Source organism: Nomascus leucogenys, chromosome 22a (genome assembly GCF_006542625.1).
Source record: "Nomascus leucogenys isolate Asia chromosome 22a, Asia_NLE_v1, whole genome shotgun sequence".
NCBI classification, from domain to species: domain Eukaryota; kingdom Metazoa; phylum Chordata; class Mammalia; order Primates; family Hylobatidae; genus Nomascus; species Nomascus leucogenys.
Genome location: NC_044402.1, coordinates 130132686 through 130158513, shown reverse-complemented (window position 1 = coordinate 130158513; position 25828 = coordinate 130132686). Strand labels below are relative to the sequence as shown.

General features: G+C 41.3%; 1 protein-coding gene across 1 annotated transcript in view; it reads left to right on the top strand.

Annotated features, from left to right (window-relative positions):
• The window catches only part of DNER (delta/notch like EGF repeat containing), a 355032-nt gene that overhangs the window by 222232 nt on the left and 106972 nt on the right, over positions 1–25828 (top strand). Inside the window, exon 7 of the mRNA XM_030803026.1 lies at positions 11368–11481. Within this exon, the coding sequence (XP_030658886.1) occupies positions 11368–11481 (114 nt within the window). The remainder of the gene's footprint in view (positions 1–11367; positions 11482–25828) is intronic.

Genomic DNA, 25828 nt, shown 5'->3' with positions numbered 1-25828 from the left:
CAGGTAGTGTGCTTGGAAAGCGACCTGGTGCATAGTAAGCCCTCAACAAATGTCAGCTGTTGTTATTGTTGTTGTGATTGTCAAGCCCTGCACAGAGTCCAATCACCACTTTCTTGGCCAGAGATTTGGCTTCAGCTCTTTCTGCATCTCCTGCTCTGGGGAGCCAGGTTGGAGCAAAGACCACAGGAAAGCCAGGCCTGAATGGGCCACTTCCTGCCCACTGTGTCTGGCCTTAGGGCTGGCCTTGGTTGGCCCTCACAGTCTTTTCAAAAGAGCTTCATCAAAAGGAAAGAAGGAACACATATGAGGAAAGAGAGGGACGTGGGGTTGGAGTCTGCAGTCCTGGGTTGAGTTCCACTCACCAACTTTACTTAACTCCTCTGAGCCCAAGTTCTCTTATCTATATAATGGAATAATGATCTTGACCTTGTAAAAGAAAACACACACAAAAGAACACACAAATGCACATACAACACACATGCACACTCATATTACATGCATATGCAACACATGCACACATGTATACACATATGCACACAACACATACACAAACACAAAACACATGTACACACATATACAAATGTAATATACACAAACTGCACACATGCACGCAGACATGCATACACAAACATCTATCCCCACATACACATCCACACACACTGGCACAGAATCGGTGAGCTATCAAGGGCACTTCTTTGTAGCCTCTAAACACTAGTAAGAGCAGGAAAGATGAGAAGGATTGGAGCTTTCATTCTTCTGATTTCTTCTGCAAGGGCATTGCCCACTCCCCATCCCACACCCAGTGTCGACATCCCTCTTGGAGTTCCCTCATTTCATCCAGACCAGAACACCTGCTCCCAGGGAGAAGGGAGGAGAGACCTTAAGTGCTCCCCTGAAATGGCAGTGAGTGGGAACAGGAAGAGATCAATATACAACACATCGTTACCATGCCTGTACTCTGTGCAGAAACCTTTGAAGATGCCATGTCAGTGACTCCCAACTCTTTGGTGTGTGGATTGGGGGCCCTAGCCTAGCCTTGTTTCCCCGGTACGTCAGTGAGGCCAGCCTGGGCACTGCCATGCACGTGTGCCTGCCTTGGGACCATTCTCCTGCTCATTTACTCAGTATGCTGTTTCATGGGAATGTGTCTTATCTCCTCATCTGGAGCCTAAGCTCCCTGAAGATAGGAACTGTTTCTGAACTTCTTTTAGATTCCCCAGATGTGAATTTTCACTCACAAAAAATTCTTTCTGAAAAGTGAATGAATATTTTCTTTAGAGTTTGATTTACTACAAAAACTTAAAACTCAACTAATAAATATAGTTGTATATATTTATATGTAGTTTAAGTCAGTCCCCTAACTTGTCTGTCTCATGGCATAACATCTTAGTTAATCTAATGTTTTCTTTCTTTTGATTTCAACTTCTCAGGAGTAGTCATCAGGACATACTTACTGAAATATCTTCCCCTTTGAGGTATTGAATTCAAAGTATTGAATTATCTTCCCCTTTGGAATCACCAGATTAAAAGATATAGCTGGCCTGTATCAATATTGCACTTTATTATTTGAGAGCTAGAGAAATTGAATAAAAGGAATTATATTAGAGAGAGTGAGGCATGGTGCTTATGCAATTATTAGTTTACTATATAATGAGTATTTATAGTGTCCCTGGCTGTGTGCTAGAGGCTGGCATCAAAGTAATCGATACCTGCCCTTAAAGAATAGGGAAGTAGATGTGTAAAGAATGCGATGCCAGTTGCAATAATTGAGCCCAAGAACTCCCACTCAGAAAAAGATGAAAACCATGTCAACAGTGCAATCACTAAAGGCTTTTTGAGGTTATATAATATTCGACTTTCACCCATTGGTCTCTGATTTTTATCCTCTGTAATTTGCGTTAGAGCTAACCATAAATTCTTCATTCACTCAAAAATATTGAGCCACCTAGGACGTGCCACGCACGGTGCAAGCTCTTGTGGATTAAAGGGTACACTCCATAGAAATGGTACCTGCTGCTTGAAGCCATTATAATCATAATCTTTAATTCCTCCATGAGGGAAATGAAGGTAAAAGTCAACCCCTTAATGAGCTCTGTCAGCTGATTGTTGTATCACCATCCCAGACCTTCCACTCCCCAAGCCACTGTCCTTCCCACTGTGCCTCTTGTCTATTTACTTGTTAGATTTGGTTACTTTTTCCCCAGCGTTGAGATTAATTTTTCTAATTCTGCTGAATGTCAGCTTTCTGTCAAGCTTTTTTTTTTGCATATTCCAATTTTAATTATATTTTACTTATTGTCTTTCATAGATGGGCTTCATGTATCTTCCTTTCTTTGCCTTTGGTTTTTAAATCCTGTTTGTGTTTGTCTGGATGTGTTTGTCTTTTTCCTGCCAGCGAATCTTACTAGTTTTTTTCTGTGCAATAATTTCTGCCTTCCGACTTTAAAATAGGATGCCTCTGAGACTGAAGGTCTTGATGGTGCGCTATTTATTCCCACTGTTTATTTCTTGCCTCAGTGTGCTAATATTAGGCACTGCATCTCAGCGGCCACGGCTGAGGCCCTAATACCGGCTGCTCAGATCCCCCCAGGGTGAGAGCTGAGACTGGTGGGTTCTCTTGGTAGCATCAGCATTCAGTCCAAATTCAGCAGCCTCACCTCACCGCACAGGCCAGACTATTAAAAGACCAGGAGCGTTAAAAATAGCTCTCGCCACAGTTCCCACCATGGGAGCCTTCAGAACAGCTCTCCAAAGAAACAATTAGACTCTGCCACAGAGAGCCAAAGCAACACAGAAGAATTTTTTTTTTTTATTTCAGTAGAGAAATCATGAAGTAAGCATCATACACAAAAACAACTGTGCAGGGAAGGAGAATGTTTTTTAAAAAATACCCACAACTGATTGATCGCCCTTGTTCTTCATAATCTGACTCATTTAGCTAACTTCGCTTACACCTCATGTGTACCCATTGACCTCTGGAAGGTTTTCTTCATTTGAAGGGAAATGGTGGTGTAGACAATGATATATGGGTTGGTGGGGGGATTTTTTGTTATGTTGGAAATCAAACGATACCACTCAGATGGTATGCTGTTCTGAGATTCACAGGCAAACTTAGCCATTCTTCTCTCTCTAGATATGAATACATTTTAAATTATATTTTATACTTAAATACAAAATAGTATAAAATCAAACACTCCAAGCCTATATTAGACCAAATGTAATCTGTGAACACCCACTAATGAAATGGATGCATTTCCTTCAAGTGTCTGGTCACTTTCTGCCTTCTGCCTTTTTAAGAATGTACTCCCTGCCAGGCTTTGCTTCCTGTGTCAGGGACTGTATTTCACCTAACATCATTGCTCACGGTCAGACCCTTTAAAAGCACGAAGCCTGAGTTGAGAGCTTTCCCAGCTGTGCCATATGTCCTCAAAGGGCATCCTTCCCATATACCCTGAGTCACAACTTTTCTTTTATCTTTGTTATACTGCAGTGTTCTTCAAAGAAACAATAAAATCTCTGCAATTCCCTAAAAGGAGAGGTCAGTGTTTTCAATAGTCATCCATTTTTGAATGAATTATTTTACTTATTCATAGAATATCCCAATTATAAATTCCTCAGGTTCTTACGGTTTTGAGTCAATGTATTTTACAATGGCCTTGAATTTGCTAGGGATTATAAATATTCCTAAGAATGCTGATTTTTTAAAAAATGTTCTGAAGGTGCTGTTTCTCTGCTTTGTAAAGGAGCAGTTTCTGTTTAAGGGAAGATAAGAGGCTCTGAAACCAAAACAAAGGTTTATAGTCTGAAGGACTAAGGTTCCATTGACCTATACCAGGGCTTCTCAACTTTGGTGTTCAGGACATTTTGCCCTGGAAAATTCTTTGTTGTGGGAGACTGTCTCGTGTATTGGAGAGTGTTCAGCAGCATCCCTGGCTCTACCTACTAGATGCCAGTCACACCTTCAGAGATATAACAATAAATAAAGTCTCCTGACATCACCAATGACACCTGGGGGGAGAATCACCCCAGTCAAGAGCCACTGACCTAAGGAATTAAGTCTGGATATGGGCTCCTGAACAACAACAACAAAATGAAGAGTTCTCCTTCAGCCCTGTTGATTTGCCATATTGCAGAGACATGTTGGAGGTGCTGAATGCTAGCTGGAGAAGCAAGATTGAAGTTCAGAAGAGGGCAGCGTGATGCTCTACTGATCTCAGTTTGCCCTTTAGAACTGAAAGGAGGGGGCCCTTTAGCAGGACAGTTGCTCATTGCAGTGTTTCTCAAGTTAGATGTACAGACCGTGATGGCACCAAGGTGATTTTTGATGGCAGATATTTGAGATAACAATGTTTTTACTTTAATAGCTCTGCATTTATTTTAATGTGCATTAGGAAAACGAGCAGCTAGCACATTTTACCCAGGCCGTTCTCAATATTATTGCTTAGGGAGAGGCTAAACCTAAGTTGAGAGATATAGTTGATTTTGGGACAAAAACTTTAAGCAAGTGGATTCACTCCTTCAACAAATAATTGTGCCAGGAAATGTTTAAGTTTGGAGGGTTCAGAGGTGAACAAGGCAGAGAAAGTCCTGATTCTTGGGGAGTTTATGTTCTCAGAAGGAAACCAGTAAAGAAAATCGTTGTAGGTAATGATAAGTACACTGTGATGAGCACACAGGAGCCTGCGGGTTACAACAGGGGCCTCCAGGGATACAGCCCTGCTCCCATGGGTCACCTTCTGGGTGGGGAGGTAACAAGTATGTGTGGGTGTTTCAAGTAGAAATAAGAGCAAAGTTTTAGAATAAACAAGGGCAAAAAGCCTGAGGTGTGAGCAAATGACTTCTGAGCTTAGAGCTAACTAATGAAAGAGGGTGGGCAGAGAAGGCTGCAGAGTCGGAGGAAACAGCCCTGCAGTGTGACCACAGGGTCCGGGGGTGAGTTTTCTGGCATCCCAGAATGTCCTTTGGGCACAGAGAAGACTATTTGAAATTATCTTTTGTATGTGTTCCCTTGTGAGAAGTAAACTTGAACACTATAATGATTCTCAAGCTCTGTTCAACATCCCAGTGGGTTCTGACTTAATCTTACCTTTCAACTTAAATTCATCAATCAAAAACCAGTTACTCAGCTAAACATTTTAATTGGAATCATAAGTGTGATAGATTCTCTCACACACCACATTTTTTCTCCATCATCACACATTCTTTGCATACCAATAGGCACAGATTAGCTTAAACTAGACACAAAGTGGCAGAACCATGGGCTTGATCTACGTCCTCATATCATCATCTCCATACTTGGCTCTATCTCTTCTTGTGGTTGGAAGACTCATACCGCTAATGGAAGAGCTTCATTATCCTAAGCTAACTGTGGTTCTTGACCCAAATGAATTGCAGTTGGCGCTCAGAGGACTGAGGTTGTTTCTGGGAGGGAGGTTTTTGGCTGTCTCAGGAGTCCTGGGCTTCCAGGGTGATTCTCCTCATGTCAGTGAGATGAGCACACATAAGCCACCTCTCCCTATTATTGCCATCCAACAGGAAACTCCAAGCTCATACTCATCAATGGGCTTGATTTCAAAACCCACAGCCCCTGAGTCCCAGAGACATTATTGTTTAATTGTTCTGATTTTATTGGTAACTCCCACTAAAGTTGTAGCTGTTTTCCTTCACTCCTTCGTTGGATTTTGCACTTTTCTTTGTAGCTCTCTTAAGACATTTTCATGTCTCCCTACCTAGTTCTAGAGATGACTTTAAAGCTTTGATGCCCTTCTCTTAGGTCTTCCACTCTGTTGTGTAATTTATTTCTAAACCCTCCTATCTTTATTTCCTGATTTTACAGATGAAATTCCACTACACCTCCACTAGTCCTCTCCTTTCCACTCCCAAAAGTTTATTGCTAACTTTCTTGAGTAATTTCTCCATCTCAGGACAATTTTAAATCTGTGCCCCACTTCTCTTTGCGGGGCAGGACTGTAACTCCTTCTGTTGAATCTTGCGTCCCTCTCATGATTCTTTCTGGTCCTGAGGCCACAGCATGAAAACAATACTAATGCCTGTAAGCAGGAGCTTGGCGAGATTCGGAATAGAGTGAGGCCTGGGTGGCTGCAGCACGGTGGTCAGTGGCAGGAGTGGGCCAAGATGAGGGCGCAGGGGCCACACCATGCGGTATCGTTTAGCCCCTGGGTAAAGTATTCGGGTTTTATTCCAAACCTTTTGGGAAGCCATTGGAGGGTTTTAAGTAAGGAGTAATAGTATATGAATGATATCTTAAAAAGATCTCTCTGGCTATTCGTATGTGGAGAATGGATTGAAAGAAAGCAAGTGTGGCAGTGAAGACAGGGGCTGGGCGACCATTGCTGGAGTCCTGGTGAGTGGCAGTGAGGTTTGGGACTAGACAATGTGAAAGGTATTATGTGGTTGTGACAGTAACTTGGCAGGTGGTTCATGAATGCTTGTGGTCTGGCCACGGGGGCTTAGGGGGAGTGCCACTAGCTAGAGGAAAGAAAGACAATTGCTGATACTTGCCTCCATGGTTAGGTATAGACTTTTGTCATTTGGAAATCAAAATGAGGGAGTTTATCATTGCCGTGCATTTTTAGTCAAGTGTCAATGACATTCACACCTCTTCTGCACTCTCTTGTGCCTTTACATGGATTTTTCTCCATGTCTTACTCACTTTCCAATTGGGAGCTATGGCATAGGTTTCCAGGGCTGAAATGCCCGTTGTGTGTGCATGCTAGAGCAAATTCTTCCATAAGACACACAGAATGGCCACTGTGTATTACCTTTCATGTCTGTGGCATCGATACCATCAGTCTTGCTTGCATATCTTCTACAAGGTCCTCTGGGTTGCTGTCATTGCTTTAGTGGCAAAAGGAAATATTATTCACAGTTGGTATGGTTACTTTAGTCCCCAGAGAAGAGTTTGACTTTTAGCAGGATGGAAGAAAGAAAACCCGGGCCAAAACTTTAATGGTATTTTTCATTTAAATTTCTACCAGTCACCCATTTAGTTTTGACTCCTTGATTATGAGATCAAATAAAAAGCCAGAAGACACAGGAAGGGTGATTCATGTAGATCTCAGGTATCCAATTCAGAGTATTACATGTATATCAATACCAGTGATTTGTCCAACACCTTCAGTGAAGCCTCTGCTCTCTGAGATCTAAGGAGTGACTCGCTGGTATTTGAGAGTTTCTGAATCCAGCCACAGGATGCTCCTGGCTCCTTGTCCTCTGCCTCTCCTCTCCCAGAACTGTCTTCACTTGGCTAGTAATGCAACTGTAATAGGAGTAATACATTTGATGATGGTTCTCTTGGGACTGCCAACTAGTAACTCCCTGGAGGCCAAGAGTAATGCCTGGTCCTCTTGGTGATTCTGGTGTGGACGATTGTCAGGTCTTGAGCTCCTGTCATCATGGTCCATACATCTAATTTGGGAAACACTGCACCGAGCAACTGTCCTGCCAAAGGGCCCCTCCCTTTCCAGGCAGACTGGGGTGGTTAGAGCATCAGGCTACCCTCATCGGCTTTGCAGATCCATAGCTGGTTATTGCCAGTAGCACTGGCCACCTGCAGCTGAGGATGCTCAGTGGTCCTGTAATCCCGTGATCTCAGCCCTACTTCCCTGCTTCCTTCTACCCCCCAACCCATGCTCCTCCATTAGTGTTCTTCATCTCCAGTAACACTGAACGCACAGACATGTCAATATGCTCATACTTTACAGTTCTAGAGCATTACACATAATCTTTTTCTCCATAGTTCCATGTTTCCTGTGTTTTCAAAATCTTTACTATAAAGACTTTAAAGCTCAGGGAAATAAAGCAATGACAAAGTGTTGAATATGGACTACTGTTTCTCATTGGAGGGAACTATTGGCATTTTGAGTGTGACAACTCTGTTATTAATATATTAGACCATCTCAAGTCCTGCAAGACCTCAGTATCTCTACCCACAAAATGCCAGTGAGGTCCCGAAGCTGTTATGACAATTAAAAATGTAAATTAGCTTCTTTGATTGAAATCTTACCGAACTTACATACAGTATTGGGGCACTTAACAGCATTTAAGATTCACCCTCACTTATAATTTATTAGATCTATAAGAATTAAGTGCATGGGAAGATTTGTGCATTATCAGACAGTTGTGGTTCTTAAGAAAATTGTTGATATTATTAAATATAAATAAATATGTTTTAAAGTGTTTAATTAAATTTGTAAATGGAATGAAATATTAATTAAAGAGGCAATTAAAAGTGATCTTTAAAAAACTCTCCTTTTGCTAGAAATGCATACTGAAATGTTTACAGGTGAAATGAAATTTGATTTAAAATACCCTCATGGGGAACCTAGGAAAATACAAGGAGACTAGATGAAATTAAACAGACAAAATACTAATAATGGTTGGAGCTGGGTGATGGGTATGTGAGGTTTATAACCTCATCTCTCTATGTTTAAGTATGTTTTAAATCCTTAGATAAAAAGTAAAAAGGAAGTGATTGGTAAAATGTTATTGAAAGAACTTTGAAGTTCACAGAGTCCTGCATTCTTCTATGTTTTCTGTCTGGTGGGGATGTACATCTCTCACATCTGAGACCGAATTGGCTGCTGGGTGTGGGTCATGGTTTTGTGTGATTCTGTGGTCGCAATTCTAACATCTTTCCAGGGACAGAATTCATGATGCCATCCACATCCTTTAGGCCACACTGCCTCTAAGAAGCTACCACTTGTGATCGGTTATCTTTTTCATAAATGTACTATACTTTTCTAGCCATATTGTAGAATCTTTGAAGTCAGGGATTTGAAAAAATAATTCTTGGCACCTCCAGCCTAAGCATAACCAACCACACATAGGCTGTAAGTTATGGATGAATATTTATATTTATGGTTTTTTTTTTTTTTTTTTTTTTTTTTTTTTTTTGAGACAAAGTCTCACTCTGTTGCCCAGGCTGGAGTACAGCGGTGCAATCTCGGCTCGCTGTAACCTCTGCCTCCTGGGTCCAAATGACTCTCGTGCCTCAGCCTCCCCTGTAGCTGGGATTTCAGGCATATGCCACCATACTTGGCTAATTTTTGTATTTTTAGTAGAGACGGGGTTTTGCCATGCTGGCCAGGCTGGTCTTGAACTCCTGGCCTCAAGTAATCTGCCTGCTTCAACCTCCCAAAGTGCTGGGATTACAGGCATGAGCTACCACACCTAGCTGAATACTGATGGTTTTTATATCAAATTCTGTGTCTCTTTCTATGTGTTTTCTTAGCCATTATTTTCTGTTATTTTCCCTTCATACTAAATACCTGTTTGTTGATGATGGTGATGCATAGTGCCTTAAGTGTAACCTTAGGCATACTGTGTGAAAGGGCTTGGACACAGGGCTCTGACTCCCTGTATGACTGTGTGCAAATTACTTAACCTTCATAATCCTTGGTTTCCTCATTTGTTAAATGGGGTGATTCTTCATGGAATACCATGCAGCCATAAAAAGGAATGCGATCATGTCCTTTGTAGGGACATGGTTGGAGCTGGAAGCCATTATCCTCAGCAAAGTAACACAGGAACAGAAAACCAAAAACCACATGTTCTCACTTTTAAGTGGGAGCTGAAAGATGAGAATACATGGACACATGGAGGAGAACAACACACACTGGGGCCTGTTGGAAGTGGGGGTTTGGGGAAGGAGAGCATCAGGAAGAACAGCTAAGGAATGCTGGGCTTAATACCTAGGTGATGGGATGATCTGTGCAGCAAACCACCATGGCACACGTTTACCTATGTAACAAACCTGCACATCCTGCACAGGTACCCTGGAACTTAAAATAAAAGTTGAAGTAAAAAAAATAGGGTGATTCTAATAACACTAACCTCATAAGGTTACATTAGTATGGATGAATTAGGTATTAATATGTGGATAAATTATTAATATTAATTAATGTATGAATAAAAATAAGTGATCTCTTGTAAGTTTTGGCCATTATTTTTAGCCAAAAAGTTATTTGCAGCATTTCTCTTAAAAACAATTCACTCTCCCTTATTTTGAATTTACAGCTTTTATTTAATCTGTTCTAGAATTTTGAAATAGCCTTTTTTCCTGGTGTTTGGAGTTTTAGTTCATGCGCTTGTTTTACTCCTCTTCTCATACCATGAATTAGCTAGAATCTCCTACACTGCTTGAATGCCTGTGAGTAGGATTGCAAATGAATGCCTCCACATTCCCAATCTGTAATTTACAATCTATTTGGCAGGTAATTGAAGCTCAGGTGAATCATCTCTTTTCTAATATCACTAGATCTTTTTTTTTGTAAATCTCAGATTCAAGTGCTAATGGCAGTCTTTCAAAATTAATGATTCAGAAAGACAAGATTTTATGTAGTTAAAACTATCCTAGAAATAAATAGTTACAATATGATCATAATTGTGTGGAAAATATCTATGACTCACAATTTTTGATAGGAATTATCTCTACAGTATTGATGGTCCTGTCAAATAACATAACCAAGGGCATATTTTTTTCTTTTTCTGTTTAATGTCTTAAATTTTCCAAACTTTCTTTACTGTTTTCCACTTTATAATGAGAAATTTATTAGCATTTTATTTTTTAAACTTTTCTCTCCAGGGGCTTTGTTTTCAAAATTAATAAACAAAATTCTGGAACGTATTTAAAGCTTTTTGACTGCACAGGTGTTCTAATGGATTTACGTCCTTATTTCCTCACCACATGTGTGTAGTTATGTTACAATCCAACAACGTTACCACGAGGGCCTTGCTTCATAGAGAATTTAGTTGGATTTGTGAATTAAATAAGTATTAATAAAAATATATTAATATGCTTAGCATTCTGTGTGCCTCAATCTCTTTATCTTTAAAGTTGGGGGAGAGGTCACAGAATTAACACAGGTGGGTTATTCTAGCTCTAAAATATAAATTAAAACTGCTCATACCTAGACATTTTCCTAATGCTTTTAATATAGGTGTTGTGATGGCCTAGGGAATGTGGCCATTATCTCAGTTAGATCAAGCTGAACACTGTAAATTCCTGTGTCAGAAGGAAGCTATCAACGTGATATTCAGTCTCAGCTTCTGAAAGCTCTGACTGGTATTTCAAGATGAAACACAGACCTAATGCTGAAGAAATGTGGTCTTCTTGCAATAAAGATTTTTGCAGAGTAAATGATTTTTGAACTATGACTCTAAACCACTATGATTATTTCTAAACTACCATAGTTTGTAAAAATAAATGAGATCTAGGAGCAGCTTAGCTGAAGGCTGCCGCTGCCTTCATTGGGCAGGTACCAGTTGAATCCATCAATTCCTAGAGTGGCTCATGGTGGGTCTGGAATAGCTTATTTTATAAAATGTACATGTTGTTTTATTCAGGTTATACTGGAGAGCTTTGCCAGTCCAAGATTGATTACTGCATCCTAGACCCATGCAGAAATGGAGCAACATGCATTTCCAGTCTCAATGGATTCACCTGCCAGTGTCCAGAAGGTAATTTGTATTTATTACTCCAGAAAGAACTTTTGTTTTTCATTTTAAATCATAAGCTAATTTGATCAGCCTTATACTTTGTTTCTGCAAAACTCTACACAAGAGAACTTCCTGTTTTGTTTGATTTATAAAACAAACATAGAAGATAGTCCCCCTTTTTAGCTCTATGCTAGCATAGCTTAAAAATTATTTGAATATTAGACATAATCTAGGACTTTCTGTATTTTATTTATACATTGAAAATGAATAGCTATAATAAAATAGAATCCCTTTCTAATGGTGACAATTTACTTAAGATTTCTATTTTGTTTGGTTTTCAATATGAGTTTACATTTAAACATTCAACATAAAGTTCACCTGCTTCTGTTTTTAAATCAACTTCATAATGTCTTAGAAAATTCAAGTCACCTGAAAAACCACATCTTTAGGGCTACTTTTATTTTAAAAAGCAGTTTTACTGCTGGCATAGTTTTACCTGAAGAAGCAGGCAGATAATGACAGCTATCAAGCTGGTGTTCACGAAATTATTTTGTGATTTGAGGAAGTTTTGTTCCCATTTCTGCTTGCAGGGATGTTATGGAAGGGATTATTTTAAATTGTTAATTTTGTAAGAATAACATGACATTAGATTGTTTTTTAGAACCAGCATGTAAGCTTCTGATCCACAGAAGTAACATTGACAACTACATAGAGTCACATCCTCTGCAAAGATTAGATGTAGAGCCTGAGAGCCTAAGGAAGCATCTCTGTATTCACAATTACCTTAGACTACCTAAGGCTGAGAGGCAGGGGGAGGGCAATGGTCCAGGAGGGTGTTGGTAAGAGGCCACTGGCTTCCCAGATAACCTAAGTGCTTGGGTTCTCCAGGAGCTGCCCCTGTGATCGGCAGTACCTCATAATCGAATATTTCGGAGAAGTGAACGTCAACTAAAGAAGGGCAGGTTCTTGTCTTCCTGCTCACTTGGGCAGAGCAGGGGCCAGGATGGGGGCCGGGGTGAGATGGCTGTGGCCCACCCAGCCATCCCTCTCTCTCTCTGTGTGCTGGTGATGAGTTAAATGTGTTTGGCAAGCCCTGCTCTTCACCCTCTCCTTGTCTTGCAATGCAGGCTCAGCTCCCTTAAACAAATGCGAAACCTTGGAAACGTTGCTGAAGGCTGATGACTGAGCAAGCAGCACCAGTCTTCACTCACATAGAGCAGTTTGCAGTTCTTAAGGCTCTGTCACACCCTCGGTTAGTCAGTCGCCACCTAACTCTGATTGAAGGCCTTGCCGTTTAGTGTTTAGTCAAGGGCAGCCTGCAGGGTCGTCCTGGGACCAAATGGAATTTTTGTGAAAGTGCTTTAAGGACTCCAACATGCTTTCCTATTATTGCTGGGATTGTTACCTGAAAGTTACCATCAGGCCTCTGGAAGTTCAGATGGGGGTAATTTGCACAAAATCACACTGGTAATAAACAACGGCCCTTGAACTAAAAACTAGGAATTTTGCTTGCACTCGTACTACAATTTCCTAGTTGTTAATGATTTGCTGAGCACTTCATGTATACCAGGCACTGTGCTAGGAGCTAGGATATAATGCTAAGGAAGGCCGAGATGACCCCTCCCAATAGTGCACACACAGATAAGTATGTAATTACACGCAGGAATAGGTGCCTTGAAGATGCACAGAAGGGATCTGCCTGGGCTTGGAGAGCTGGGAGAGACTCCCATGTACAAAGACCCTAGGAGAGGAGAGCGAGGAGATGGCGCAGTTGAGGGCGTGACTGAGCTAAGAGGATGAGAAGAATCATGGTGACAGCAGGTGGAAGCAGGCAGGGCAAGGCTTGCCGGGCTGGATGAGCCCTGCAAGGCCTTTCATCTTCATCCTAGAGGGGAGGGAGTCGGAGGGGGAGGTTTGAAGGCCAGTTCCACTATTACCAGCTTTGTCCCATGGACACGTGATTTTATACCTCCCTGCATCTTGGTGTTTTTAATCTGTAAAATGGGGTGATGATTGTGTTTATGTCCTGGGATCAGTGTAAGGATTAAATGAGTTGAGACAGATAAAGTGCCTAGCACAGTGCCTGGCTAAGTGCTGAATTCATAGTAGCTATTTCATCACTATTGTTTTCATGATAATGATTACTATTAAACCATTGATAAGCAGGGAAACTTGAACTTTTCATTCTGGAACAATGTCAAACATAAATTAGAGAGAGGACAAGAGTGGGAATAAGGAGAAAAGTTTGGGGACGGTTGTAGAAGTCCAAGAAATAGATGTTGGCTGCTAGGAATGGAAGGGTGGAATTTGAAAAAGAGAGAGGCAGATGGATTTGGAAGAACTTTGGAAAGAAAATGGAGGAGGCCTGAGAAGGAGCAAGGTGGTGGGAGGTGAGGGAGGGTGAGGCAGCGAGTCTGGGGCTTTGCAGTGGGTTGTGCTCTTCATGGAGACACAGAAAAATGAAGTGTTCTATGTTGGAACCCTTGTGAGAGACCCTTGTGATAGTCAAGTGGAGATGTCAGCTAGGCTGTGGCTCTACGAATCTGGAAGAAACCTGGTCTCATCTAAACACAGAGACATTGGCCTTTAGGTAGCAATTTAAATCCTGGATGCTGATCTAGGAACCCTTCTCCTCTATCCAGTGCACACCAGCCCCTCCGTGCTGCCTAGATAAAGCCTAGAGAAAATGCGAGGCTCTGGAATTGACAAGATGAAGATGAATTTTCCATCACGAAGACTTTTATTCAAAGGTTTATCTTCATTGAAGATTGAGCAGGGAAAAGCAGGCTTTCATTAGAGTTTAGAAGAATTGGCTGGAATGTGTGGCAGCCTCTTAGCAGGAGCTCATACCTGGTGACTGGCATTTTTTAAGCTGCCTCTCCCACTGGCCTATCCTTACAGTGCTTGCTTTTGTGTGTTGGCAGTAACTCATATTTATAGAACACTTTGCACTTTAAAAAGAGCCTGTGTCACCCGGTGTGGTGGCTTATGCCTGTAATCCCAGCACTCTGGGAGGCCAGGGTGGGCGGATCACTGCAGGCCAGAAGTATAAGACCAGCCTGGCCAACATGGCGAAACCCTATCTCTAGTAAAAATATAAAATTTAGCCGGGTGTGGTGGCGTGCATCTGTAATCCCAGCTACTCGGGAGGCTAAGGCACAAGAACTGCTTCAACCCAGGAGGCAGAAGTTGCAGTGAGCCGAGACCGTGCCACTGTACTCCAGCCTGGGTGACAGAGCAAGGTCCTGTCTCAAAAAGAAAATAAAAAATTAAAAGAGCCTGTGTCTCCAGGATGTTTCTCACATCAGAGATGCTGAGAGCAAGTCTGAGCAGAGCCTCAAACTCACAGAATGTCCTGGGGTTCAGAGCCAGCCCTGACCCTTGCCTGCGTCCTTTTCCATTTCTCCATCGTAGGTTTTTGTTGATTCTGTCTGCCCTGCTGCTCTGTGTTATTCTTTGAGGAAAGGAAATGTATTTTATTCATCTTGTTTCCCACACCTAATTCCAACACCTTTCCTATGGGTTGTGTTTTATGTTAGCAGGAGGGATTAATATTTGGTAAATAATTTAATAATAGAAGTCAACACTTAGATATCACTCACTATGTCTACTAACTAATTTGACTCTCACAACAATGAGAATCAAATTAGTATTGTGTGCTAGGAAGCACACACTGTTAATATTTCCATTTAACAGATCAGAAAACTGAAGCACAAGAGGATCAATAACTTGCCTGAAGTCACATAGCCAGAAATGGAAACTCAACCCAGAAATTGGCTCTAGTGCTCCCAACTACTGTCCTATACCATCTCTGAATATATTCTCTAAAAGAAATCCCATTATATATTTTTTAATTTATTTTTTATTTTTTATTATTATACTTTGGGTTTTAGGGTACATGTGCACAATGTGCAGGTTTGTTACATATGTATCCATGTGCCATGTACATTTTTAAAGATTATCTTTGTAACCATAATCATAAGTAAAATGCATGCAAAGAAAACTTCTAAATGTCTCTGCTGTTTACTTTCTTAAATCTGGAAAAAGTGAGAAGTTATTATTTTTGGTAAGCAAGTGAAATCCTTTTATAACAATTCCTCCCAGGCTGGAAAGCTGTTAAAACTGGGTTTTCCCTCCGGATAGAGCTCTCGACAGCACACATCCGCATCCTTTCTCTTCTCCCCCCTTTTCATCTCCATCTTGTTTCCTTCGAGGACCTTTTTCCATCTGACCTGGGTAGGCCCGTAGAGATTGAACATCCTTCCTGGGTACTGTCTCTGTGGCTCCTGCTCCTTCCCAAAGTTCCAAATTGGGCAGCCCGAGAGGCAGCTGCAGTCACCTTCATAGCTGTGCTCCTTTGGGACACGTCTGCCCTTCTACACTGAGATTTTTATCCGTCATCAACGGGCTCTGTATTTCTCCTGAATTTCTACTTAGCTTTTACTAGGTTCATATTGGGAAAGTGTAGCTTCAGATTCTTGTTACGGCAGGGATGATAAGAAATAAAAGTGAAACATCATGAATGTTTTCTAATATCCACCTAATTGAATGATAACAGCAACGACAGAGATAAGCACTTAGAATCTGGCATTATTGCTTAATAATTTATTGTCTTCGTATTTGGTTTAGAACTTTGAAATCCTTAAGTTTTAAACTGAATGCATTTTAATTCTGAAGATGTCTAATTATATATACTTAGGATTACTGCATATTGGTGTTTAAATATGCATATTTCAATATATGAATGTATTTAGATACATGTATAAATACAGTCTGAATACTACTCTGTAGCCATTATCAGTATCTTAATTCCATCTCCCCTCCACTGGGTATTTGAAGTAGAATACCCATAAATTAATAAAGAATAAAAAGACATCAATAGTGATGAAAGCCTCCAGCAATAAAGGACATCCATTGGCTCTGCAGCATGACCATCCCCTTCTGGAGAGCACACCTGGTCAAACGGAACCACCTTCCTGGCACCTACCTGTTATGGAAGGCGTATGGCGATCAGAGACCAAAGTGAGAATATGGGGCTTTATGCACTATTTTGAAAACATATCATTTTATCCAGTGCATTTTAAAAACATTAAAGGTATTTTCTCATACTATTCCTGTGGATAGGATTATGGAATACATAGATTTTGTATGAACTGCTCTTACACTGTAATTACAAAGTCAAGTATTACAACCAGAGAGAGGACTCGCATCTTCCAGTCCTATAGCTATTAGAATGCAATGTTGGGTTTTGCTATCAGACATCAAAGATCTTATAATCTGGAAACTCTCATAGCCAATGATGGAGAGTTGGTGTCTTTCTCTGGCCTGGAGGTCAGTAGATTTGAGTCTAGGCCCTGTGACGAGGCAGTAGAGTGGAGTGGTTATGCATGTGGTTTGGGGTCACACTGCTTAGGTTTGAAATCCGGACCTACCTCTTTTGACAAGGTCTTGGCTTCTTTGAGGCTCATTTTTTAATTTATAAAATGGAGTAACACTAGTATACATGTTTAAAGTTAGCGTGAAGGATGGAGAAAGCCCTTCGCACTGTGCTTTGCAAATAGTAGGTGCTGAGTAAATGTTAGCTATTATGATGACTGTTATTAATTAGTCATCTAACCTTGGGTAAGTCACATAATTTTATCTCTTCCACCCTTAGTTTCCTTCGGTAAAAAGGATGAAGGTTGACTACTACCTTTAAGGGACCCTATCCTTTAAAGTCTTTAATTCGAATATATCAGCTTAAAAGCTACTTGCTGAGTCAATAAATCCATCATGTTTCAAGTCATGCTTATATAGAAAAGCTTCATAACCTCTAAGTGACTCTAGGGAATGCCTGGGGTCTAAATCTTTATGTTGGCCCAAAGGTCCTGTAGGTTAAATTCCACCGCAACAAGCTCCAAGCATTTACAAAACAATTTTTTTTTTCATTTTATAACCTAGCTATATAAATCCTTTTGTTGAACTCAAATTTCAGTGGTAATGCTTTTCATCTTAAAGGGATTTGCAGGCAATAGCAACACATGTCATAAAAGTTATCTCTCAGATAATGTGTATTGTTCAAAAGCTGGGCATGTTACCCAGTCAGGATTTAAGAGTGATATAGTTTTGGGATTTAGTTGTTTTTTTTTTCCAGCATCCTAACATGTCTGATCTTGGTGAAAGCACTCTCTTAGGACCATATGAAACTGCATGTATTTACATAAGAAACGTGCAACATACCCTCATAAAATTAACAGTCCTGAATAAAATGCTGTTCTTGTTCTTTCAAAATTCAGCATTATCCCTAAATCAGCACTTCATTTAGGAATCATAGCAGCTGAGATCCTTGGAGTAGTATATAGTTTCACCTTTTAGAATCAAAGCAGGGTATTAAGATTTATTAAGTGTGAGTAAAATTTTATCTTATTTTATTTTTGAAATGGCATTTTGCTCTTGTTGCCCAGGCTGGAGTCCAGTGGCACAATCTTGGCTCACTGTAACCTCCGCTTCCCAGATTCAAGTGATTCTCCTGCTTCAGCCTCCCGAGTAGCTGGCATTAGAGGTGCCCATCACCATGCCCAGCTAATTTTTGTATTTTTAGTAGAGATGGGGTTTCACCATGTTGGCCAGGCTGGTCTTGAACTCCTGACCTGAGGTGATCTGCCCGCCTCGGCCTCCCGAAGTATGGGCATTACAGGCGTGAGCCACTGCGCCGGTCCAAAATTTTATTTTTTTGTTTGGCACACAACTCATTAATTTTGCTTTACAACTGAATTATTATTATTATTATTTGCATAGCAGTTTATCTGAGACTGTTTAAATAAAAATGCAGCAAGGAATTTTAGTTGCCTGCTTTTTTTCATTAGCACTGGGGAAAATGGCTGCACTTTCAGTGAATGACCAGGACCCTCTTTCCACATTAGCTTTCTTTCCCTTTTGAAAATGGTTCTGACGCCCACTTTAGTGCTGACAGAGGGCAGTCAGAAGTTACAGTTTGATGAATGAATGAATGAATGAAAACTTAAATGATACCTTCATGGTTTTCTTCTAAAAAAGAGATGGGATATACCTAAGGGATAAACCTAAATTCTGATTTCTAAAGGTGTGTGTCCGGATCTGCACGTGACAATTATTTAGCATTCTTACAACATTTTAGTTTTAAAACTTCAGGCATAGGTCTTGAACTGCAGCGATGGTTTCTTTCTTATGCCTCACAGTAATAACAACAGCATCGGCAGTACCTATAACAGTACTGATGCTGTCTGCCATTTGTTGAGTGCCTCCTATGTGTTAAGCACTGTGCTTGGCACTTTGACATTATTATTATTATTATTATTATTATTACTTGAGATGGAGTCTCAGTCTGTCCACCCAGACTGGAGTGCAGTGGTGCGATCTCGGCTCACTGCAACCTCTGCCTCCCGGGTTCAAGCAATTCTCCTGCCTCAGCTTCCTGAGTAGATGGAATTACAGGCACCCACCACCATGCCCATCTACTGTTTGTATTTTTAGTAGAGACGGGATTTCGCCATGTTGGCCAAGCTGGTCTCGAACTCTTGACCTCAGGTGACCTGCCCGCCTCGGCCTGCCAAAGTGCTGGGATTACGGGCGTGAGCCACCATGCCCGGCCAGCACTTTGAGATGATCATTCAGCATAACTTAGCAGTTAACAGCTGAGGCTCAAGTAGACTTTGCTGAGTTTGAACCTGTTTGATTACTTACTGCCTGGTGACCTTGAACAATTTACTTAAATTCTCAATGCCTCATTTTCCCCATCTATTGAGTGAGGGTAGTATTAGTGCCTACCTAACGGGGTCATTATAAGGATTAACGGAGCGGTGAATATGCAGTGCTTAGACCAGTACCTTGCAGAGAATAAGTAATTAATAAATGCCACCATTTTATCTGCACAACAGCTGTACAAGATAGGTATTATTATGCCATTTGACAGATAATTCCTGAGACTCTAAACAGGTTTGTTTGATCCTGAAGTTCATGTTCTTTCTGCTGCACCAATTCCTCCCTGATCCAGTTTTACTTCACGTGGTAGCTATTTGGATGTACACCCGCTGTCCCTCATGGGGCTCCGGGCTCGTTGAGGACAGGAATGCTAAACATTTCTGTATCCCTTAAAGCATCTGGCATGTAGAAACATACGAGACATTTGTTGAATGAATGAATGAGTAAATATCTCAAAACCATTCTGACAATAACATTTTATATATGAGGAAACTCCCCATATCACAAAGATGCATTAACCAACGTTCACTGAAGTAAATGTGCGAATCTCACTGGCTAGACTCATTGCAAACTCATGATGCCCGCAGGGCGCAAGAGCTCTCATCTCATCTGGTTGCTTCCAGTGGCCATTTTAGGGGTGGTGTAGGGGTCATCCAGAGACTCCGGGAGAGTTCATATTCAGAATTGGAGGCCCCTTCTTTGGCTGTCTCCCTGCCCAGAACCTTCCCTCACTCCTCGTGGTGTGCCTTCTCCAGGCTCCTTCTGTAACTACCCAGTGGGTTCACCTTGCCCGCTTCCTAGGCAGAGCTGATGTGGGAATTGCAATGGAGAAACAGTAATTCATGCAGAGTTGGCTGTGCGGGAGACAGGAGTTTCATTATTACTCAATTCAGTATCCCTGATATTTCGGGGATCAGAGTTTTTAAAGATAATTTGGCGGGTAGGGGCTTGGGAAGCGGGGAGTGCTGATTGGCCAGGTTGGAGATGGAATCACAGGGAGTCAAAGTGAGTTTTTCTTGCTGTCTTCTGCTCCTGGGTGGGATGGCAGAACTGGTTGAGCCAGATTACCTGTCTGGGTGGTGTCAGCTGATCCATCGAGTGTAGGGGCTGCAGAATATCTCAAGCACTGATGTTAGGTTTTACAATGGTGATGTTATCCCCAAGAACAACTTGGGGAGGTTCAGACTCTTGGAACCAGAGGCTGCATGACCCCCTAAACTGTAATTTCTAATCTTGTAGCTAATTTGTTAATCCTGCAAAGGCAGACTGGTTCCCTAAGCAAGAAAGGGGTCTTTTTGGGAAAGGGCTGTTAGCAATTTTATTTCAGCGTCAAACCATGAACTGAATTCCTTCCTATAGCTTGGCCTACGCCCAGGAATGAACAAGGATAGCTTAAAGGTTAGAAGCAAGGTGGAGTTGGTTAGGTCTGATTTCTTTCACTGTCATGATTTCCTCAGTTATAATTTTGCAAAGGCAGTTTCCCTTCCCAGGTCCCTCTGCACTGAAACAGCAGGTTCAGTGATGTCATCGTATCTCCCTGTGCCACTGTCACGGCTGTGGCAGCCGGCCTTGTGAACCCCCCAAATGCGAAACTGACCTCATGCTGGCTGCTGCCTCTGTATTTTGACTCCCTTCCAAAATCTGCCTGCATTGGTTCACTTTTCAGAGCCTTGAGGAAGTTTTTTGCTTTTTATTTTTATTTTTTCTTGTCAGATTTAACAGATTTGTGGGAGGGTCTGTTTATTAAAAGCTAACTTCTCCATGCTAAACGCAAAACATTCATATTATATCATGGTTCTTAAATGCAACAAAGATCCTTTATGATAGAAATGTAAATACCCTAGTAGTAAATATAATTTTCATTTTTTCTTGTAGCAGAATTATCTCCTCACACATACCCCTCTTTAGACCACAACAATGGGGGAAGCTAAAGTGAAATTTTTGTTTTTCACTTGGACCAAAATATCATGTGATACAGTCCTGGCCCTTCTGAACTATTCAGGTCTAGGCTCTGACTCTGACCACCTTAAGGCAGGGGACATGTAGAGAGACCCAGGCCCAAGACAGCGTTGAACAGACAGAAGACTGGGAAAGTAGAAGAATGTTCTGTTAATTGCTTTATCATGTATTATTTTTGGTTAAATAAACCCTTCTTTGACTCTGTTTTTCCAACCTCATTTCATCTCCTGTGACCTGATATCATAATGATAAAAGGCAGCTGAAGATAGATACTGACGCCTCTCCTCAGTTAATTTAGCCCATTTTTTAAGACATTTTCCCACTGCTCTTCTTTAAAATTGGCCTAATTACACTTAATTATAATTTCTATGAAGAAGTTGTCATGTTTAGAGTCCCTTCCTCACTTTCTACTCCCAAATAGCCTACCCTTAGCAATGTCCTTGGCTGCTGTGACCCAGGACACTCACAAGGGACTTTCTGTTCACTACTGGCCACCGTCATTGCATTTGACCAGGGTCCTCTTTTCCGTGACAGTCCGTGACTTGACACAGCACTTTAAATCATTTTCGTGATTTTTTTTCCCTGATGACCAAAGAAATTTATGCTCAAATGTGCTCAAAGGAAAAACAATGCCTCGAATTCCAACCCCAAGAGAAAATCACTTTACATTTTAGGTGAACATCTTTGAGGTCACTTTATTAATGCCCTTTTTAGAAAACCAAAATCGGATCTGACTGTGTATTCGCTTTTGTATTGAGCGTCTTTAACTGAACAACGTGCTCCAAATGTTCTATATTGTTAATTATTATTCTAAAGAATTATTAATGATTGCTTCTATCATATGAATATGGCATTATTTATTTGATAAAACACTTAATTCACATACTATTTATTGATTAGCTACCTTGTAGCAGTTACTGTGTTAATCACAAGGGATTCAGCAGTGAGTGAGACATACATGGCTTCAGCCTCATGGGTCTTATGGAATAGTGGCCCCGAGAGACAGCATGGACAGTATGATCAGGGGTGTGACAGGGTTCCTCTGGGGTAATCAGGTGGTAGAGTCTGAAGAGGGACCACTCACCTAGACTGAGGGCTGGAGGGACAGTCAGGAAGTGTTCCAAGGGAAGTGATGTTCAAACACACTTGAAGACTAAGTAGTAACCCAAAGAATGAGTAGGGCTGCAGGCAGAGGAAAGAATCTTTCAGGAAGAGAGAAAAGCAGGGGGAGGTTAGGGAAGGAGAGAGAGACAGAGAAATCTGAGGAACAAAATGCAGTTCAGCAGAGCCGTGCTGCAGAATGTGATGGAGGGAAGAGAGAAGGCTAGAGAGAGAAGTAGGAGTTGGCTCAGGTAGACCTTTAAGCAGTGGGCTAAGTGGATTGCACATGGCCCAAGAGTGTGGACAAGGGCACCATGAATGGGTTTAGCAGGAGAGGAGAAGAATTTCAGCACTTGGAAGAAATTACTGTGTCTAGGGGGGAAGAATGGATCTAGGGAGGACAAGAATTAGAGAAACCTGTTAGTTGCCTGTTACAGTACTTTAGATGAGCTTTAATGGTGAATGCATTATAGAGGTGACAATGGAGATAGAGAGAAGTGGACAGATTTGGCTATGAGAGGACAAGGAGAAGGCCAGGGAGAAGACACACGAGCTTTTGACAAGTTTTACACAACTTGATATACGGGGGTGCTGTTGGGAGCTGAGCATTTTTGAGGGGGAAGATGAGAAAAGTGATCCCTCTAAAATGCAGGTGACATGTTTTCATTCCCTGCCTTTCAAATCTCTACTGATTTCTCATCCAAGGTGTTGTCTGGGGCCAACATATCCCTGGCTACCTCTCCAACCTGATTTCTTCTTTTATTTTTTGCTCTTTGAATTTTAATGTACATACAAATCACTAAGTGATCTTGTTTAAATGCATAGTCTGATTCAGCAGGTATGGGATGGGGGCTGAGATTTTGTTTGTTTTTTATTTTTTTAAAAATGTTATTTTAAGTTTCAGGATACATGCGTAGGATGTGCAGGTTTGTTACATAGGTAAATGTGTGCCATGGCGATTTGCTGCACCTATCAACCCATCACCTAGGTATTAAGCCCTGTATGCATTAGCTATTTATCCTGACGCTTTCCCTCGCTCAGCCCCCTCGTCCCATTGTGTGCTGTTCCCTTCCCTGTGTCCACGTGTTCTCATTGCTCAGCTCCCACTTATAAGTGAGAATATGTGGTACTTGGTCTTCTGTTCCTGCATTAGTTTGCTGAGGACAGTGGCTTCAAGCTTCATTCATGTCCCTGCAAAAGACATGATCTCATTCCTTTTTATGGCTGCATAGTATTCCATGGTGTATATGTACCACATTTTCTTTGTCTAGTCTATCATTCACAGACATTTGGGTGGATTCCATGTCTTTGCTATTGTGAATAGTGCTGCGATGAACATACACATGTGTGCATCTTTATAATAGAATGATTTCTATTCCCTTGGGTATACACCCAGTAATAGGATTGCTGGGTCAAATGGTATTTCTGGTTCTAGGTCTTTGAGGAATCACCACACTGTCTTCCACAATTTCTAACCTCATTTCTTATTCCTCTCTTCTTTTCCTTTTCTCCAGATTCTGACTTCTTGCTGTTGTTCAAACATGCCAAAGGCTTAGAAATTGTCCTTTGGGGGAAACCATTCACCTTACATCCAATGCTACAGGGAGCATTTGCACCTGACCCTGTACCCTTCTTCATAGGGGCCCTCACATGGCTCTCTCTCCCCCTTGTGTCACTTAGGTCTTCCTGACTCCAGTATCTTACACAGCCCCCACCATTCTCCACCCCTCCCACCCTGCTTCAGTAACCTTTAGCCCTGGCTGAGGATACCTATTTACTTGTTTTTTTATTGTATGTTTTCCTCACTAGAATGGAAAATCTTGAAGCAGTGCCTGATGCATGGCTGCTCCCAATTAGTCTAGGTTAGATAAATGAAGATCCAGAGGGAAATGAAATGCAGACCTTCTGACCAAACCTCTAAATCTCCATTGTCAATAGCCAATTATTTTTGTTCATATAACTATATCCTTTAAATACATTTTATCTCTTATGCCCTCCTATGTAGTCCAAGTGAAGGGAGAGTTGATTTAACATTCTTCTGATGATTTCCTAGCTGTTTTTCATTTTTCTGTCTCAAATCTAACTTTGACTTTCTGTTCTGCTCAAGAAAAAGTCCTTTAAATATATTTTTTACTCTCCCAAATGGATTTTCTTAAAAATTCAAAGTCACATTTAAAATGCAATCCTATGGGGTCTTTTACAGCTGATGATTTTGTAATTGATTTTCCTAGATATTCCCCTTTCTCTTTATCTTGCATAACTGTCTGCTTTCTTAGAACCAGAACAAATGTGGTCCCAATTAAGTTTTCCATAAACACTGGCCAAAACCCCTTCTCTGATTTAAACATCACTCCTTGTCCTCTTCTGCCAAGTCAACTCCTGTGCTTTCGTTCAGGCCCAGTTGGAAAAGCCAACTCTCCCATGAGATTTTTCTGACCTGCACACATCACAGTGGTTCTTCCTTCTGAATTTCTGCCACAGTTAGAGCTGGTGCCGCACACACTGATTCCATTTTGACAGCCTGGGCTGGTCCTTCAACCCTTCCTGCTAGGCTGGAATCGTCCCATTAATGTTTTCAGGAAGGAAAAATGGCCTCAACTTGTTCTCTCATTATCTCAAATACGTCCTTCTGGTCTCCTCTGTACAAGAATGAGCTCTTTGGGAGTCAGGATTCTGCCTTCTCCTTGCTTTCCTGTGCTATGCAGCAGAATACTTCATAAACTATTTTATCTTCAGCTGGGCACAGCGGCTCAATGCCTATGATCTCAGCATTTTGGGAGGCTAAAGTAGGAGGTTCCCTTGAGGGCAGGAGTTCAAGACAAGCCTGGGCAACATAGGGAGATCACATTTCCATGAAAAAATTAAAATTTAATTGGATGTGGTGGATGTGCTTGTAATCTCAGCTACTCGGGAGGCTGAGGCAGTAAGATCACGTGAAGCCAGGAGTTCAAGGCTGCTGAGAGCCATGATTATGCCACTATACTCCAGCCTGGGAGACAAAGCGAGACCCCATCACAAAATAAATAAATATATTTTCTACTTTCTTTTTGATCTAGTGATTATTCATTTATACATCTGTAATAAAAACGTCTAATGACTAATATTTCTCCTTTCATATTCCCTCATTGTAATTTCCAAAACCTCATCCATATTTGTCAATTTGCTTTTCCTAACTACTCCATTATGTCGCAAATCTGTTGGAATATGTTCTTCATTACACCATTCATTTAATCCACTCATTTATTCCACAGACATTTACTGCACACTTCCCATAGCTCAGACACTATGCTGGATGCCAAGGCACAATGGTGAGAGGAACCAACCTGGCTCCTCCTCCGAGAAGCCTGTGGTCTTGTTCTGGGTGGGAAACAGGTGATAAACAGGGAAACCAATACACACCTATTTCCTTGCAAATAAAAAGTGCTATGAAAGGGGTGAGCAGGGTCCTGTGATACAGAATAAGAAAGGGTTATGTACCTAGGATGAAGCGATCAGGAGAGGCCTGCTTGTCTAACACTTCTGTCAAAAATTAAGACATAAGGAGGAGTCAGCTCTGTAAGCAGGTAGGAGCAGCAGCTTCTGGACAGTG